This window comes from Xenopus laevis, chromosome 5S (assembly GCF_017654675.1).
Source record: "Xenopus laevis strain J_2021 chromosome 5S, Xenopus_laevis_v10.1, whole genome shotgun sequence".
NCBI classification, from domain to species: domain Eukaryota; kingdom Metazoa; phylum Chordata; class Amphibia; order Anura; family Pipidae; genus Xenopus; species Xenopus laevis.
The window spans coordinates 37,440,100-37,460,208 of NC_054380.1; the positions used below are offsets into that span (position 1 = coordinate 37,440,100).

Below are 20,109 nucleotides of genomic sequence, written 5' to 3' on the forward strand. Positions count from 1 at the left end.
TGATCCTTGTTGGAGTCAAAGAAATCCTATTGGGTTTAAGTAAAGCTTTTTTTATTTAAATTAATTTCTATACTTAAGGTATGGAGTTTCAAATTATGGAAAGATCTCTTATCTGTGAAAGCACAAGTCCAGTGCATTCTAGATAAAAGTTCCATACCTGTATTTTTATAATTCTTGCATCTGCTTTTTACCTTTCCTTTTTACTTTCTGTGACAAAAACATTGGAATTTGTTGTCGTCGTCATAAAAGAAAGAAATGATTGTTACTTGTAGGGGCAGATTTTAGACTGAAGGTATGGAGATCAAAATGATTCATTCCTATGGGATTTTTATAATCTTATTTATCAAATGGTGAAATAAATATAAAGTGAGTGAGTTTTTCTGTGATGAGTTCTAATCTCTCACTTTGATAAATCTGCCCCTTAATGTTACAGGAATGGGATCTGTTATCCTAAATGCTTGGAACCTGCGGTATTCTGGATAAGGCTTTTTCCATAATTTTGATCTCCATACCTTCAGTCTACTGTAAAAGCATTTAAACATTAATTTAACCCAATAGGATTGTTTTGTCTCCAATACGGATTAATTATATCTTAGTTGGACTCACATAAAATGGACTCTACAGGAGATGACCTTCATGTAATGTGGAGCTTTCTGGATAACGGGTTTCTGGAGAACAGATCTAATACCTGTACTAAATTATCATTGAAACCTCAATTCCGTGATTTTAAGTTTTCCCTCATGTTACAATATTTTTGTGGCCCTACCTATATATTATGCATAAGACATTTCCCTGATTTTTCTAAAGTATTATTCTTATTTGGGAGAAATAGAAAAATGTACAAAGTTGTATGCATGGTAAGCTGGATTTTTATTCAGCATGTTATCTAGAGACCATGTAAAAACAATTAAACAATTGTATAAAATAAAAATATTATCTATCTATCATCTATATATATTTATCTTGATAAATACCCCATTGAGGGTCGAAACGTTGATTCAGTAAAGCTTTTTACTGCATACGTCCCTAGAGTGCAACAATATATATATATATATATATATATATATATATATATATATATATATATATATATATATATATATACACACACACATACATAAATATATGTAGATATATATGTATACATAGATATAGATACAGTATACGTATCTTTATTTGTCCATTGCTTAGTGGGAAAGGCACGTGTGCAGAGGAAAATCAGTAAACATTTTTGAACGGCTAATGAACAGTCTATGCTGTCTGAACCAGCCCATAGTCACCATTTAACATGTTATTTTCTACAAAAAGAACATTCCTAGTAATGTTGACACATTTCTATCTAGGAACGTGTCACTAAGAAATCATAATTGTGATAAATAATGTTAGTGCCTTTATATTATTGTTAAATGTGATTTTAAATATGTTTTTCATACTTTGTCTTGGATTTTCCTGAGTGCTTGTCCTACATATAAATCTTGATTTGTTTTCACACAAACTAATATAAATAAAAGTAAATCTTCACTAACAGTGTTTTACTTTTTTTTCTCCATAGAGTTCAGCGATGTGCCATGCTGCAGTTTTCAGACTTTCATGAGAAGCTCCTCAACACTCTTTGTAAAAAGATAGAGGATGGCCTTGCAACTGAGCATGCCCAGAGCCTGGTGCTAGATATCCTTTGTTGGTTGGCTGCAGTACATTCAAATGGCCCTGGCAGGTTAGAGGGCTACGAATAAATAACAGTAACTTGTAGTAACTTGTAGTGACTACTGCTGCATATTATGTTTTGGGATAGAGGCCTCTAAAAATGCCCCCCGTAGCTCCCAAACTTCTGTTTCTGCTTATTTTACAACACATGTTCTGTGCTGCTCTCAGCTACCTGCACTTTGGGACTTCTACTGCATATATAGAATATAAAAGTCTGATTAGTATTTAATTCAGGTTTTCATTCCATGTCAACAAGTAAAATTAGCACCATATTTAATAATCTGCCCTGTAGCTTCAGTTTACCTGACAGGCGAACCTCATTTTCTACTTAATGATTTGCGAATACCCCTAAATTTAGCTTATCAACAGCTGCTAAGTGCACACTGAGTGTGTGCGCTTCATTGACAATCCTAACAATCCAAGATTATGAGCTCCTGTAGCAAAGTTAAAAGCCTGGATGATTACTGTCGGACCTTTAAGCTTGTGCAGCAAGTATGTAAAATACGGCGTTCCTAGCCATGTTACAGTTTAGTTGTCCTTTAAAAGCATTTAAGAAATAATGTTCAACACACAATATATATCTAAAAGTCATCTACTTTTTTCCAGCTTGCGCGAAGGAAAGGAAAGCTTGCTTTCTAAAACAAGAAATTGTCTGACTGAAATTGTTCATGCATGTTTTTTTGAAGCTGGAAGAAGTATAGCCCATAAATGTGCCCGGTTCTTGGCTCTTTGTATAAGGTTTGTGATTTATTTTTACAACTGACTAATCTGAGTAGCAATATTAGTGTACTTTTATTATCTATCATGACAAAAATACAGTTAAAATTTTCAGGACCCAGATAAATTGAAAATTCAGTGCAGGAAATCATTTTAAAAGCTATGAAGACCTTAGTCACCTGAGTCAGATATATTTTTTTCCAGGTAACCAAAATAATTGTGCCTCAAGGATTTTTAAAAGGGGCTGGGTATCTGAAAATTGTATTTTAATAAAAGATTAAAATAGAACAATACATGATCTAACCATTACGCTTTATTTTTTGTTTATCTCAAGCAATGGAAAGTGTGAGCCTAGTCAACAAGGCTTTGGCTGTGTCCTACTAAAGGCACTGCTGGAGAATATAACCTACCTGCCTTCCGCAGCAACTGGAGGTAGGGGTTTCTCTATATTTGGTTGTTTGCTTTTGGCCTGTTTGCTTTATATACATGTTCTTTGAGTAACAAATGAAACATATTTTTATGTAACATTATGTTCCTTGGTGTCTTTTAATTTCAGGCTCAGTCTACTGGTATTTTGTTTTATTAAATTACGTGAAGGATGAAGATTTGGCTGGCTGTAGTACAGCATGTGCATCTCTACTCACTGCTGCATCCAGACAACTGCAAGACAGGCTCACACCAATGGAGGCACTACTTCAAACAAGGTAAACATGTCTCCCTCAGAGTCATGAATTCAGAAATATATTTAACAACTGATGGTCATTTATGTCAAAATCTTCTAAATCTTAGTCTAAAAGACAGTTTACTTTAAAGGGATATTGTCATGGGGAAAAATTTTTTTTTCAAAATGAATCAGTTAATAGTGCTGCTCCAGCAGAATTCTGCAGTGAAATCCATTTCTCAGAAGAGCAAACAGATTTTTTTATATTCAATTTTGAAATCTGACATAGGGCTAGACATATTGTCAATTTCCCAGCTGCCCCAAGTCATGTGACTTGTGCTCTGATAAACTTCAATCTCTCTTTACTGCTGTACTGCAAGTTGGAGTGATATCACCCCCCTCCCTTTTCCCCCCCAGCAGCCAAACAAAAGAACAATGGGAAGGTAACCAGATAACGGCTCCCTAACACAAGATAACAGCTGCCTGGTAGATATAAGAACAACACTCAATAGTAAAAACCCATGTCCCACTGAGACACATTCAGTTACATTGAGAAGGAAAAACAGCAGCCTGCCAGAAAGCATTTCTCTCCTAAAGTGCAGGCACAAGTCACATGACCAGGGGCAGCTGGGAAATTGACAAAATGTCTAGCCCCATGCCAGATTTCAAAATTGAATATAATAAAATCTGTTTGCTCTTTTGAGAAATGGATTTCAGTGCAGAATTCTGCTGGACCAGCACTATTAACTGATTCATTTTGAAAAAAATGTTTTTTCCCATGACAGTATCCCTTTAAGTATAGCATTTTCACTGGAACTAAGTAATGCCTTTCTAATCAAGAGATGAGCTAAATTATCTGTTAGCCATAATATAATAAGTTATATATTGCCACAGATCTCAGAAGTTGTGCTGCAATTTTCCAAACACTACTACTAGAATAGAATCAACTACTCATAACCGTACACGTGCTTTCTTTTTTTTCCTCTAAATCAGTAAACCCCAACCAGTGGCTCATAAGCAACATGTTGCTCCCCAACCCCTTGGATGTTGCTCCCAGTAGCCTCAAAGTGGGTGCTAGGTGCTTATTTTTCCATTCCAGACTTGTAGGCAAGTTTTGGTTCTATAAAAAACAGGTGTACTGCCAAACAGAGCCTCCCGTAGGCTGCCAGTCCACATATGAGCTACCTAATAGCCAATCACAGCCTTTATTTTGCAACCCCGGGGACTTTCTTCATGTTTCTGTTGCTCCCCAAGTATTTTTTGCATTTGAATGTGGCTCACGGGTAAAAAAGGTTGGGGACTCCTGCTCTAAGTGATGGCTCGGGGTCAGTGCTCATGCAGTAGTCTTCAGCCATTACTGACAACTTTTTTTTCCTGTGCATGTCAGAAAAGAATGAGAGGCTTAAGAAACAGTGGGAAAAAAATTGCACATGTGAGCTTAGTCTATACTGTAAGTGACAGCATCTTGGGTAAAATGGTGAGCACCAGGGGATGAGAAAGCAATGCGCAACAGTGAATGATATTTTCAGTAAGGCACAGAGTTTCTAAAAACGAATCTAGTGGTTCAGTTGGAGCCAATAAGCTTAAAATTTAAAGGTAACTGAAATGTAATTACAATAATAATTTTAATGCAACATTTTTTTTATTTACCCACTCACCATTTTTTTTCTTCTCTTGCAGGTATGGACTGTATAGTTCGCCTTTTGATCCTGTTCTCTTTGATTTGGAAGTGAGTGGTTCGTCATCTAAAAATATATACAATAGCAGTGCTAGTATTCAGTCTGATGAGATTGATCTATCGGATGTTCTTTTAGGTAAGTAAGACTTTAGCAGAATGATTTTTTTTAAATATATTCTTCTATGTTCAACCAACTACTTGGTGCATAATTCCTTAGGGATGTAGACATGCAAGTCATTTCCCTCAAAATTAATGGGCTATGACATGGCTTTTTGAATACCACTGCTTGTAGCAGAGATCAGTTAAATTTATGCTTTTAAATTGAATTTGCTCTAATCACACTAAACAGCCAATTTATCAAAGCTCAAGGCAAAATACGTTTACATCTTGATGAAAAAAGACTTTGTGATATTTAGTCGTTTTTGTTCACATATTTTGCCTGCATTTGTTCAACAAAAGCGTTGCCAATAAGTGTTACCAATAAGGTCTATGGGCAACCTTGAGCAGTTGTTGAACTTTCCTTGTTGAAGGAGTTTTTTAAATTCAGTCAGACCTTCAAGTGTTACTGACACTAAAAATTTTATTTTCAAAATATTAATCTACATTAAAAGCTACATATCTGTCACATTGATAATTTTTTGCTGATAGTTCTGCTTTTGTAAGTAATCATTACTTAAAGTTCATAAACCTGACTGTTTGCCCAACCTGACTGTCCCATCTCAGTCTGTCAGAGTTTTTAATACTAACGGACTACTGCTGCACAAATATGGCAGCCCCCTCATAGAGGAACACGGGGGGGTTAGAAAGGTAATGTAAAAGCTTCAGGCAAATACTTTTATGGCAGAATTATACATAGCATTCAAAGATAATGTTATGATGGATCTAAAAAAAGGGTTATTTTCTGGTGTCAGTATCTCTTAAAGTAAAAGATTTTCAATGAATTTTTTCTGTGAGGAAAACCCTGATTGGCACTGGTTAGATCCAGCTCTGCCACAGAACTTCCACAGTGTATACTTACTGATATAATCACAATGCTGTAGTTACAACAAGGAGACTTCAGTTCCTCACAAGTGTGCATTTTTCCCAAATTTGGTGACACATTCTGTAGCGTATTGTATTGGTCTTTTACATGCTTTGAAGACTTGAGCCCTTTATGGACGATGTACTTTTGGTATATAGTCAAAGCATACCAAGTTTATGTATTTCAATAATAAAGGATGAAAACATTGTTACCGAATTTTGCCATAGCTACAATCAGAAAAAACGTGCTAAGCTTGAATATGTGCATATAAAGTAAGTCTTGGCTTACTGAGATTCCAGGAGCCAGCAAGAAAGATGCTGCTTACTTCAAAATAAGCCAGAGAGAAACTGCAGCTACAGTTTAATTTAAGTGGTTGAATAAAATTATAATTTTTATATTAAGTAAAGACTTCTTTCATATATATATTAAAATAAATTTACCCCAGCACTCCAACATATAGCCCCCTGGGAAACCTATTTTTGCACAACTGAACTGTAACTAACACAGAAAGAGACACTTTTAGTTACAAAGTTTGTACAAAGCATGCATAAGCTGACGTGCCCTGTCAAGGCAGTGTCTATGCGTCAGTCCTATCCTAAGTGAAAAAAGTATTATCTTTGCTTTTCTCTTTGTCTACCATGATGGTGTCTTTGGAAGAGATCATGCTAGACAAAGAGAAAAGCAGGTATGATCTTTTTACCACCAAAGATAATACTTTTTTCACTTAGAATAGGACTGACGCATGGACACTGCCTTGACAGGGCGCGTCAGCTTATGCATGCTTTGTACAAACTTTGTAACTAAAAGTGTCTCTCTTTGTGTTAGTTACAGTTCAGTTGTGCAAAAATAGGTTTCCCAGGGGGCTATATGTTGGAGTGCTGGGGTAAATTTATTTTAATTTGTATATCAAGCCGTACCCACGTGGACCCAATAAAAAGGGATTGAGCTGCGTTTTTTTACTTTAATTTTATGTATATATATCTCCATATACCTTTATTTCCTAAAAATGTCTTCATCACCTGAATGTAAACTATTTACTTGCTCACATATTTGATAGTAACCAGTATTTGCTTGTCACAGGCAGTGGAAAAGTGAACAGCTGTGCCGCAGCTGAGGGGAGTTTCACCTCACTTACAGGGTTGCTGGAAGTAGAACCTTTGCACTTTACATGTGTCTCCACCAGTGATGGCACCAGAATAGAGAGGGATGATGCAAGCACATTCACTGGTATATATACTATATAAAAATTATAATATTTAAAGGTGCAATTTATGCACAAAATTTATATTGATGGAATTTTTCGTTCAGTTTGCTGATGCCTGTTTTTTTTTTTTTCTGCTCCATGGCAGTAAGCACGTTTGGTGTGACACCAGCTGTGGGTGGTCTCTCTGCTGGAACAGTTGGAGAAGCCTCAACAGCCCTTAGCTCAGCGGCCCAAGTTGCCTTGCAGTCGCTTTCCCATGCCATGGCCTCAGCCGAACAGCAGCTCCAGGTACTTCAAGAGAAACAGCAGCAGCTTCTGAAGCTTCAGCAACAGGTGGGAGGACTTTTCCTCAAGTTCACTTTGAACCCCTCCATGCTGACAGCACAGGTCCCTTTTGGCAAAAATTGCTCAGGTGCTAAAATAATGTACCCCTGTTTTAAAATATGACTTTGACCTAGTGCTTTTGTATGGTCCTTGAACTCCACAATGACCTCTGAGGTTATAGGATTTATTATCTAGATATCTGTACAGAAAGCTTCTAATTATGGGTAGACAATCTCCATACGGGTAGACTATATACAGTACTCCATTTAATCAAATAATTAATTTTTTTACATTATGTCCTTTTCTTCTAGTTTGCTTGGGGGACACAGGGACAGTGGGGCATAGCTGGTACATCCAAGAGGCAGGACACAACTAATAAAAAAAACTGGCTCCTCCTCCACTGGCTATACCCCTAGCAGGCAGAGCTTCACTCAGTTTGAGTTGTGTCCTTAGGAAAATAGGACTTATTTTTTCTCTGCAAGAGATTCTTTTATTATTTTATTCAAATTGTTCAGCTAGACCAGGGATCCCCAACCTTTTTCATCCATGAGCAACATTCAGATGTAAAAATAGTTGTGGAGCAACACAAGCATGAAAAATGTTCCTGGGTGGTGCCAAATAAGGGTTGTGATTGGCTGTTGGTAGCCCCTATGAGGACTGGCAGTCTACAGGAGGCTCTGTTAGGCAGTACACCTGGTTTTTATGCACCAAAACTTGCCTCCAAACCAAAAAATCAAAAATAATCACCTGCTTTGAGGCCACTGGGAGCAACATCCAAGGGGTTGGGGAGCAACATGTTACTCGAGCTACTCGTTGGGGATCACTGAGCTAGACTGACACCTGGGGATGTTCAGGCTCTCTACACTGTGTAGAGGTCCATTCTGACACCCCCTATGAGGGGCCATTCCCCGGGGTCTTGGAGTGCCTTGAGCACAGACCATTCAGCCTGATACCCTTTTTTCAGCTACAGGAAGAAAGGAAAGCTGGCCGGAGGACTGAGACCAGAGTACATCAAAGATTCCCCTTTTTATACTAAGGGCCCCTGGTTTGGAGATCTTTATTTTGCAGCTCTCTCCCTCACAGCACAGGGAGTTCACGGGCAGGTCATAGGAGGGTGCTCATTTTTGCACTTACTGTCTGTCTCATTCTCCCTCACTTTGCCACCTGCAGCACGGGTCATTTATTCTTTGACCTGTTTTCCGGGTTGGTAGTGGAGCGGGGGCAGTGCGCAGTCCTGCGCAAAGTTTGTCCAGACTTCTGGGAGACAAGCTCTGTGTTATTTTTTTTTTTAACCGCTCCATACCTACTGCAATAGACAGACCTTCTCTGTCTGCACAGAGCGTCCTGTCTACAGCTCCAGACATACAGTGGGTTATCCTGCCTGGTTTTCAGCACCAGCAGGGCACACCCAGGACTGCTGATCCTCCTTCCCTGCTCTACCTTCCACAGGTTAGTGTTCAGCTGGGCATAGTCCCCTACCCTAATTACGAGCCCACTAGATTTATTCTATCTATTTAGTCATTTCTGAGGGTCAAAGTGACAACCTTTTTTTTTTTTCACTGCTTTTGTTAAATGTCTGGTTTGTGCCAAATACCGCACAGGCAAGAACCAGAATCCTCTACCGTTTCCTCTAAGGCTCTCTTCAAACGTCACAGTAAGAGGTCTCCAGTTTTCCATTCCCACTCACAACTTGACCAGATCATTCAACAGGAGTGGGACAAAGCCGGAAAGGCGTTTTCAAACTAACCACCGGTTTCAGAAGCTCCATCCTTTTCCTAATGATGCTACAGAAGAATGGTCAGTACCGCCATCTGTGGACGCTCCAGTGTCCTGGCTTTCCAAGAGCACTGCTCTACTAGTCCCTGATGCCTCCTACTTCAAGGACTCCATGGACAAAAAGCTGGAAAGTCTCCTCCATGCTCTTTTTTTGGCCTCAGGCACTTTCCTGCGTCCGGTTTTAGCAACGGCCTGGGTGAGCAGAGCCATTCAATCCTGATCATATTCTCTCCTCAACGCAATTGCTTCTGGGGCTCCTCGTCGCAGACTTAATCAAATGAGCCTCTCAGATAAATTATTACTTATTACTGAGGCTTCCCTAGACGCAGTCCAGGTAATCAGATCTTCGGCAGTGGCAGTTGCAGGCCACAGGTCTTTATGGATGAAGCTATGGTCCGCTGACTTTTCTTCCAAGAAGTCCCTGACTTCCTTACCATTCATAGGTAAACTTCCAAACGAAAAACACAAGGCCTCCTCTCCAAGGCAATCCTTTATGGCACAGGGGCGCTTTTTCAACTAAGCAAAGTCCAGTCTGGCATAACAAGAGGGCACACTCCTAAGTCCGGGGACAAGTCTACCTCTGCATGATGGTGTCTTTACACCTCCAACCGCATCTCCGATAGGAGGGAGGTTAAGTCTGTTTGCCGATGCTCACACTCGTTCAAGATGCCTGGATACACAACGTGGTGATTCGAGGTTATCATCTGGAGTTTTCTTCTCTTCCTCCTCATAGCTTTTTCATGTTCAGAATTCCAACAGAGCAGTTTCTAATTTCCCTGCACATAACGGACGCTTATCTGCATGTTCCCATTTTCCATCACCATCCGAGACTTTTGAGAGTTGCCTTTTCAAAGTCATCATGTCCAATTTACAAGTCTCCCTTTCAGGCTCACTTTAGCCCCCCCAAATCTTCACCAAGGTCAAGGCCGCTGCAACAGCGGTTATCCGCAGTGCGGTAGTCTCCATCACACCGTACCTGGACAATCTATCGGTCAAGGCTTCATCCCTTCCATCTGGACAAATTGCAGGAACTAGGTTGGTTTCTAAACCTAACAAAATCCTCATTGACACCCAGTCAATCAAGGGTGTTTCTCGGCATGCACTTCAACACACAGGCACAAAGAATCTCTCTTCCTCAGGAGAAGGCACTTCACCTCAGATTTCTAGTAAGATCGCTTTTGCAGAAACGACAACACACTGTCAAAGTTTGCATGAAAGTGCTGGGAGTCATGGTCTCCACCATAGAAGCAGTGCCGTTTGCTCAATTCCATCTTCAAGAGCTCCAATGGAACCTCGTGACGTTGTGGAAACGATAATCCCTGCTACAAGAGATCCGCCTACCTCACCGGATGAGGGTATCCTATGCTTTGGTGGCTGAAGACCAACCACCTGACATTAGGCGGACAGCTAGGAGACCCACACTGCCAAGTACTCACTACAGATGCAAGTTTGTCAGGTTGGGGAGCTGCCCTCGAGGGGAAGCCAGCACAGGGACTCTGGAATTCAGAGCAAAATAAATTTCTGAGAATTCTAGAGATTCGAGCAAAACGTCTCGGCCTTCTTCATTGGCAACAAGATCTGATAGATCAGGCGGTGAAGATTCAGACGGACAATGCCACGGCGGTGGCTTACATCAACCACCAAGGGGGCACGAGAAGCAGATGGGCCTTAAACGAGGTCAAGCTCTTTTTCCAATGGGCAGAAAGCCATCAGACCATGCTTTCAGCCATCTACATTCCATCGAGTCTGATCAACTTACTGTCAATGGTGCAACCGACACAATGCTGTATTCAAGGTCTTCTCAGTCCCTAATATCCTAGAGTTCTTCCAGGAAGGGTTATTCAAGGGTCTGTCTCTTGGTTCTCTAAAATCTCTGATTTCTGCTCTTTCTGTCCTATTCATGAAGCGCCTAGCACTATCGATTGATGTCAAAACCTTTAGGCAGGGGTTTCTGCATGTGACTCCCCCCCCCCCCCCATCCGACCACCAGCTCCTCTCTGGGGCCTCACCATAGTATTGCAAGTATTACAACACCCGCCTTTTGAACCACTGGGGTCAGTGTCTCTTCAATGGCTCATCTGGAAGACAGTTTTTTCTTTTGGCAATTGCCTGAGCAAGACGTGTTTCTGGACTCAACGCCTTATCCTGTAAGCCGCCTTTCTTAGTTTTTCCATCATGACAGAGCAGTTCTCCGAACCGTTCCTTCATTCCTGTCTACTGTGGTCTCAGAATTTCACTTGAACGAGGAAATAACAGTTCCAACCTTCTGTCCTTCACCATCCAATCCCAAGGAGGTGGCTCTACATTCTCTGGATCCTGTTAGAGATCTATAATTCTATCTTCACAGAGTTAAGGATATCCGCAGGACTGATGCCGTATTCATCCTGCCTTCAGACCTCATAAAGATTCACCTGCCACTAAATCTGGATCAAGCAAACCATTCAGCGAGCCTTCACGACACAAGGCCAATCACCTCCAGATTGGATTACTGCCCACTCTACCAGAGGGATGAGTACTTCTTGGGCCTTCAGAAATCAGGCCTCGGCAGAACAGCTGTGCAAAGCACTAACGTGGACTTCGGTCCACTCTTTTTGCAAATTTTACCATTTTAAGATCTTTGCGGTTTCTGACACTCTCTTCGGCAGAGAGGTGCTTTAAGCCGCAGTGGTTGTTTCCCCATAGGCATCATTCTCCCACCCGGTATTTTAGGGGACTGCTTTGGTACGTCCCCACTGACCCTGTGTCCCCCAAGCAGACTATGAGAAAAGGATATTTTGTGTACTCTCTGTTAAATCTCTTTCTCTTCAGTCGTTTGAGGGACACAGGGCTTCCCTCCCTGGATTGAGGCTCAGACATGTTACTTGTTTTTATTTTACTATTACATGCTATTAAGTTATAAAGGATTATTTGATTCCTGTTGACTTTGTTACAAACTGAGTGAAGCCAGTGGAGGAGGAGCCAGTTTTTTTTATTAGTTGCATCCTGCCTCCTGGATGTACCAGCTATATCCCACTGTCCCTGTGTCCACCAAGCAACTGAAGAGAAAGAGATTTAACGGTGAGTACACAAAATCTCCTTTCCTCTGTCATAATAAAACAGTATTTGATCCCAACTAAGTTATATTTAATCCTTTTTTTGGAGGCAAAACAATCCTGTTGAGTTTAATATTTAAATGATTTTTAGTATACACATCCAAATTATTGGAAAACCCCGGGTCCCAAGCATTGTGGATAACAGATCCCATATATTACAACAGGGGTACAGTATTTCCTGTATTATACAGAAGGCATGTATAACCTGTAAAATATAGGATACCATATTTCTGTTTCTAAAGCAAAAAAATGTTGGGCAACTTTGGATTCTTTAACTTATGTGTGTTGCTTTTCATAAACATAAGTAAGAAATACAAATAAATAGATTTACCAGTTCTCATAATTGCTCACTTATGATACAAACACATACAATTAGGAACATACCGAATCCTGTATTGGGGCGAATAACAAACCTTCTAATGAAGGATTCAGCCTGTAATATGCATAAACAAATGAGCATAATTCAGGGTCCGTGTGAAAAGCATGTGCAAAAAAATAAAAAAAATTGGCAAACTGTGTCCAGGATTTCTGCATACCCTTGCATACCAAACATTAGAAACATTTTCAAATCTATATATCTATCTACAGTATAGTATTTTCGGGAAACATTATTCACGGTATTATCTGTGCTACGCCATATGATCTCTGAGCAGGGACTTCTAGGTCTGCATCATAGATACTTCATATGAGAGCCATATAAGGGCTATGGTATTACAAAATAAGTGTTATTTCCTAGTCACCCCTGGCCAGAATTCACCAATGGGTTAACCTCCCTCCGGACCAATGGACAGGACCTCCCACTAACAAGTTAAAATGAGAGCCACACCCATACTCGCTCGTCTTTTTTGTCCTGTCCATAGGCCGATGGATGGAAACAGGAGACGGGGGTCAATACCCTGTAAGTTCCCAGCATGGGGTGGTCGCTCTCTCTCTCAGGCCTACCTCATTGCTGGAAGTCCAAACACTCCCCTATATGGGGTTAGTTAAGGAAGGCCTGTTAAGGTACAGCCATTAAGGGCTAAGCCATTACCTCCCGCAATGCAGGTTAGGGAGGCGATGCTGCAGTCTTGGTGCGCAAGGGTTCCGTGTACTGTGAGCGCAAACCCGGAAATGACATCAGCGTCTCCATCATAGGAGGTATGTCCCCGACATAGGAGTCGGTGCGGTTACTGCGGAGGAAATGACTGGAAACGGCAGTCGCGGAGGAAGGTAGGCAGTTCTGCTCGGTCATCCAGAAACAAAGGATTGGCATTAGGAGCGTGGATAAGCCGGAAGTGAAGTAAACGCCGTTTTGACTGAGGGCAAGGCGTGTTATCGCAGCGTTATAGTGAAACACGGAAGTGTTTCTTTTGGCGCCAAAACTTCAATTGTCTGTCGCGGGAGTCCCAGAACAGGCATAAAATAAGTTTATAACCCTCCAATATACGGTAAATTTTGTCATGCCTGCGGAGTTGTTGCCGTTTTAAGGAGACAGTACTTCCTGCTTGTGGCCATTTTTGCTGCTGGGATCCTGTCACTGTGTGATACAGTCCAGTGGATCGCTCAAGCATAGATACTGGTTTACTTGGCAAAACACCTCACCCAAGGGGAAAAGGTTAGATATTGTGCTTATATGGACAAGAGAGCGAGAAAAAAAAAAAATGCTATATCTTGTGCTAATTTTGTTTTATTGTATTATGCAGCCTTCCTGCCACAGAGAAAAAAACACCTGAGAAGATGACTTCTTTACAAACTCAGGAAGATAGAACACCTTCAAGTTCTCTGGAAAATCAAGCTTTTACGGATTCTTTGGCAGCTGTCATAAAACAGGCAGTAGTGCAGTGATTCTAAGAAGTGGCTAGTTCCAGGAAAAGGCCAAGGCATGCATACTCAAGACAAATAGACTCACTTTCGGAGGTTTCTGAAGGGGAACTATCAGATATTTCAGTTTTCCACTCTCCATTAGGCTCAGAAGAAGGAGAGATTGTCTCAGAATTTTGATTTTACTATAGTGGAGCCGTTGATTAAGGCAGTCCGTCAAACCTTGACGTTTCCTACAGAGCCTTCAAAGTTATCTTCAGCGGACAAGCTTTTTCCTTCTTTAAAGAAGAAATCGTTGTGCTTTCTGGTACATGCCTAAATAAAAGAAATAATAGCTACAGAATGGAAAAAGACAGAGAAAAAGCCACAGACGGGCAGAAGTTTCAGAGAAAATATCCTTTTGATGATGAGGATGCAAAATTTTGGGATAATCCTCCCTAGGTTGATGCAACAGTGATTAGGTTTGCTAAAAAGACAACATTGCCAGTGGATGATGCAGCAGTGTTCAGGGAGCCTATGGAGAAAAAGATGGAATTCAATCTAAAAAAATCTTTTGCGGCTGCAGGAGCGGCATGCAGCCCAGCGGTAGCTATAACTTCTGTTTCTAGAGCAGTTAAAGTATGGCTCTTGAATATCGAAGAAGCAATTTCGGCTAACGTTAAAAGACCTAAATTGTTGGAGATGCTGTCAGACTGCAAATCAGCGATTTAGTTTGTCAGAAGCTTCAGTCAACTTGGTGCATTTTATGGCCAGATCCATGGCACTTTCATTGGCTGCAAGGAGAGCATTGTGGCTGAAGCCTTGGGCAGCGGATGCAGTTTCAAAAACAAATTTATGCCAACTCCACTTTGAGGGGGATATGCTCTTTGGTGAAAAGTTAGACGCCATTATCAAAAAGTCTCAGGTGGGAGAAGTGTGTTTCTTCCTCAGGAGAGAAGTAAATGCCAGAGACAAGGACAGGTCTTTTAAATCATCAAGGCAATATAAACCTGGGAAAGAATATACAAGACAGTCATCCTGGAGATCGGGGCGTCCAGGCTCCGGAGGTAATCTGAAGAGATTGAGTTTTTTCTCTTCCTCCTCTTCTACAGCACAGCAATAATGAGGATACCTTGGCTCAGGCGGAAGTAGGATGCAGATTGACTCTGTTCACTCAAGTCTGCGCCAGAACTATACAAGATCAATGGGCGTCAAACATAATTCAGGAAGGTTTTCATTTGGAGTTCACAAGAATCCCAAGAAGGGATTAATTTCTAGTTTCTTCGTTACGAAATACAGAAGAGAGTCAGAATCTGGTTTAGGAGTATATGGAATCAGTTATTCATCTCGAAAGCGATAGAAGTAGTTCCATCTCAGAAAGAGGGAAAGGATTTTATTCAAGGCTATTCTTAGTAAAAAAAAGCCTCCGGCACATTAAGACCGGTATTGTATATGAGAAAACAAATTCTTAGTAAAGAAAAATTCAAGATGGAGTCCTTAGCATCCATCATTCAGGCCATCTCAGTCGGAGATTGGCTCACAAACATAGACCTAAAGGATGCATATTTCCATGTGCCAGTCTGCCTAGAACACAGGAAATATCTACGCTTCGCAGTAGGAGAAATTCAGGTGCAATTCGGGTTGTCACAATCCCCAAGAGTTTTTACAAAAGTCCTTGTTACCATCATAGCAGAATTGAGAAAGGAAGAATAACAAATTTTCATTACTTGGACGACATCTTGGTGGCTGCAAAGTCAAGAGAAGAGGCAGAGCGGCAGACGACGAGTGTTAGAAGTTCTGCAAATACACTGGTGGATTGTCGACATAGAAAAAAGTCAACTGAATCCATCAAAATCACTGCCTTTTCTGGGGGCATATTTTTTTGGTAAGCCTTCCAATCCAGAAACAGCAGAAGATACCTCAGGCAGTCGAAGACTTCAGAAGCCGAACAACAGTAACAGTTCATCACTGTTTGAAAATTCTAGGCTTGATGTCTTCGACGATACAAGTAGTGAAATGGGCGAGATGGCACATGAGAGACCTGCAAAATTTCGTACTAAGGAAAGTAAGAAGTCCACAACTGAATATGCACAAAAGACTAAGGTATCAAGCCTCAGAAATTAAAACACAGTCTAGATTGGTGGTGCATGCAAGAAAATTTGAGGAAAGGAACACAGCTGGAAGAACCAGTATGGTCGGTGCTAACAGACGTGTCATGTTCTGGCTGGGGAGCCCATTTCGGAGAACATTTCACCCAAGGGTCATAGAAGATGAAACAGACACCTTCGAATGTTCTCGAACTAAGAGCAATAAGAAAGGCTCTGTTTGCTTTTTCAAATGTGCTAAAAGGAAAAAGTATAAAGGTGATGTCAGAAAATGTCACAGCAGTCGCCTATGTGCAGAAGCAAGGAGGGACCAGAAGTATGACATTGATAAAATAATCAATCCCAATATTTCAATGGGCAGAAAGGTGGCTAGAAAATCAGCAATACACCTGCCAGGAACAGAAAATGTAAAAGCAGGATTTTTGAGTCGAGTTACCTTAGATCCTGGGGAGTGTAGTCTTCACGAGGACATCTTTCAGGAATTAGCAAACGCACAGGGCATGCCAAAAGTAGATGCTATGGCTTCGGTCCAGAACAGGAAATGCAAAAACTTCTACGCCAGATACCCCTGCGAAGAGGCACTGGCCATAGACTGTCTAAGTCAAGATTGGTCAAGGGGACTCGTATATGTATTTCCCCCAATTCCTCTTATTTGGAAAGTGTTGAAGAAAGTGGATTGGGAGGCAGTCGATGCAATAGTACTGATCCCCTTTAGGCCAAGAAGACCTTAGTTTCCTCTGCTTCGCAAACTAACTATAGAGGGTCCCAAGAAAATTGTGAAATTCCCAGGTTGGTTATCTCAGGGAATATTCCTCTACCACGAGAAGGATCACCAGTCCTTAATGGCATGGAGGTTGAAAGGGAGAGGCGAAAGAAGCAAAATTTCAAAGAAGAAATTGTGGATTTCTTCCACTTCATCTCAGTACTATAAGGTCTGGGACAGGTTCGTGCAATTTGCAATCCTCGAAAACCAAGACCCAACTTGCCCGACAGCATCTCTGCTGGTGAAATTTCTGTACTCAGGCTATGAGAGGGTCTCCAATTGAGTACATTAAAAGTTCAAGTTTCAGCCATTTCGGCATTGACAGGAATATGTTGGGCATCAGATTCATTAGTCCAGAGATTTTTCGATGCTTTTGTAATGATAAGACCTCGCATAAAGAAAATTTCACCTCCTTGGGACTTACCATTTGTATTGGATGTTCTCACCAAGGCTCCCTTCAAACCATTGGAAAAGATTTCTTTATGGAACCTTACTTTAAAGGTCATACTACTGGTGGCAGTTACGTCAGCATGTAGAGTAGGAGAGTTGGCTGCCTTGTCTGCTTTAGAGCCCTATACGGTTATCTTCCAAGTATAAGGTTGTGCTTCAACCTGCATTTAAATTTTTGCCTAAAGTCATGTCAAAATTCCATATGGAAGACTTTAAGCTCCTGGATTGTTTCTGCAATTGCAAAGACCTACAACATAGCAGGCAGGAAGGTTCCCCAGGGATTAAGAGCCCATTCCACCAGAGCGTTGGCGTGTTCCTGGGCAATCGAAGCAAAAGCATCGCCAGAATCGATTTTTAGAGCAGCAAGATGGTCTTCTGTCAACAAGTTCATTAAGCATTATGGATTAGATGTCGTTTCCTCCCAAGAAGCTAGATTTGGGAGAAAGGTCTTGCAGTCAGTGATACATTGCTGAATAAAGCATATATTTTCAGTTCTGCAATATTGTGTATCCCTCCCTTTTTTTCGTAGCTTTGAAAGTCCCATTGGTGAATGCTGGCCAGGGGTGACTAGGAAAACAGGAAATTGTTTTTACTCACCGTAATTTCTGTTTCCTGGTCACCTTCCATGGCAGCATTCACCAGGGAATTACCCACCCTATGATGTCAGGCTTTAGACTAAGACGAGTGAGTATGGGTGTGGCTCTCATTTTAACATGTTAGTGGGAGGTTCTGTCTATTGGTCTGGAGGGAGGATAACCCATTGGTGAATGCTGCTATGTAAGGTGACCAGGAAAACGAAATTACGGTGAGTAAAAACAATTTCCTGTTTTAGTGTTCTGACATTTAAGATTTTCTTCCACAAAATATTAATTTTAGTATAATCTGTGTTTTTCAGATTATGTGCAGGTATTACAGAGAGCTGAATGCTTTCTGTATAGTTTTAGGTGTAATATAATCCTGATGTAGAATAAGAATTTGAGAGAAGCATCTACAGACATTGAATGAGACCTTTTAGCATGATTGTTATTATTTGTGCTTGTTCTCCATTTTGCAGTTTCTGCAATCTGGTTGTTAGGGTCCTAAATACACTAGTAACCATGCATTGAATTGCATAATAGACTCGAATATGAATAGGAGAGGGCCTGAATAGCAAGACAAGTAAAAACTAGCAATAACAATACATTTGTAGCCTTAGAGAGCATTTGTTTATTACGTGCGGTTAGTAACCCCCATTTGAAAGCTGAAAAGAGTGAGAAGAAAGAAAATATTTAAAAACCTATACAAAATAAAAAATTAATGCTAATTGAAAAGTTGCTTAGAATTGGCCATTCTATAACATGCTAAAAGTTAAATTAAAGGACAAGGATAGTCTAAAATAGAATAAGGCTAGAAATGCTATATTTTGTATACTAAACATAAGCATGAACTTACTGCACCACAAAGCCTAATCAAACAAATGATTTATGCTTTCAAAGTTGGCCACAGGGGGCTGTAACTTTGTTAAACATCTTTGCCTGACCCTGACCCTGCACATGCTCAGTGTGGTCTGGGCTGCTTAGGGATTGTCATAAACAAAGCTGCTTGAATTCTGCATGGCTGGTAAGTAAGGCGGGGGCTCCCCCTGCTGTTCATAAGTATGATTGTTTCGCTGCTCAGTAGTTAGGGACCATCTGACAATTCCTATCCACAGCAGTAAATGAAGGGAGAATTTCACTGCATACAGTCAGGTTTCCTATAAAAACGGTACACATTTTTTAATTAAGGTATATTGGAGATAGGTTTCTTTTTCATTAAAGAAAGTAAAAATGGGATTTTATTTTTTTACCTTTCCTTGTCCTTTAAGCCTGCCATAGACTGAAAGATATAGTCGTACGAATCTAAGTTTTGTGCAAATTTCGAACCGTGTGTGGATCTTCTGAAATTTTTCGCACCATGGTGATCTATCATTGTCAATTGGACAGGTTAAAAGATTCCTGTCGGCTATTGATAATTTCTCAGCATGTATTGCCGATCTGATGATATCAATGGTTGACTCTCACTGCTGTTTGTCGGACATAACTTTCGTACGATTGCCGTCACGGGCAGAACATCAGGCAGACATTTGTTCCTTTACCTCTTTATTTAATCTGAATGGTTAGTGGTAGGTTGGAAGATTGGGACAGCTGATCATTCGTTTGATACAAGGGTAAAATCTGCACATCTATGGTCATCTTTTTAAGGTGAACCACCCCTTTAATCTAGTCAAACATGTTGAGATCCGCTCAGTTTGCAAGGTCACCAGTTGTGCTTATCTCTGCCCGTTTTGGCCAATGATGCTGTTGGGTCAAACTTCACTGATCAGATCATAGGCCCCAGGGTCAACGGTCAGATCATACATCAGGCTTACAAAAACCTGATTGACTAGGACCACACCAATCTGGCTGTCGTCAACAGGATTTTCAAGCTTGCCTGATAGATATTTGGCTAATTTTCTTGCAAAAATAGGTTACCATAAACAGGATGTAGCTGTTGCAGTCTGGAGGGAGCAATTCTACAATTTTTAATGGTTTTTGTATGACTTCTAATGTTTCTAACCAGTTGTCATCTGTCACTTCATCCAAGTACTTTGCCCATATTCTTTTTGATAAATCACTATTCTCCAGTGTTAAATGGGATCAAAACCTTTAGAAATTAATTGATGTAAACTTATTCAGATTGGCCCTCTGAGCACTTTTGTAGTTAATAATCATGTTCTATTTTGTAGTTTCTGAGATATTTGCAATTTTGTTTAGTCAATAGCAGGTTTTCAGCTCATCTACTCTTATTTGAAGGCTCAAAATGTAATTGCTTTTCTCT

The 20,109-nt window shown here is 40.5% G+C and overlaps 1 protein-coding gene across 6 annotated transcripts in view; it reads left to right on the forward strand.

Annotated features, from left to right (window-relative positions):
* birc6.S (baculoviral IAP repeat containing 6 S homeolog) overlaps positions 1 to 20,109 on the forward strand; it is a 166,355-nt gene that overhangs the window by 40,634 nt on the left and 105,612 nt on the right. For 4 of the 6 annotated variants that reach the window (XM_018265204.2, XM_018265206.2, XM_018265207.2 and 1 more), the window contains exons 18-24: positions 1,553 to 1,714; positions 2,311 to 2,442; positions 2,756 to 2,853; positions 2,978 to 3,125; positions 4,763 to 4,896; positions 6,862 to 7,008; positions 7,131 to 7,318. In XM_018265204.2, coding sequence (XP_018120693.1) covers positions 1,553 to 1,714; positions 2,311 to 2,442; positions 2,756 to 2,853; positions 2,978 to 3,125; positions 4,763 to 4,896; positions 6,862 to 7,008; positions 7,131 to 7,318 — 1,009 coding nt within the window. The remainder of the gene's footprint in view (positions 1 to 1,552; positions 1,715 to 2,310; positions 2,443 to 2,755; positions 2,854 to 2,977; positions 3,126 to 4,762; positions 4,897 to 6,861; positions 7,009 to 7,130; positions 7,319 to 20,109) is intronic. The other 2 variants (XM_018265208.2, XM_018265210.2) reach the window with 1 other exon arrangement.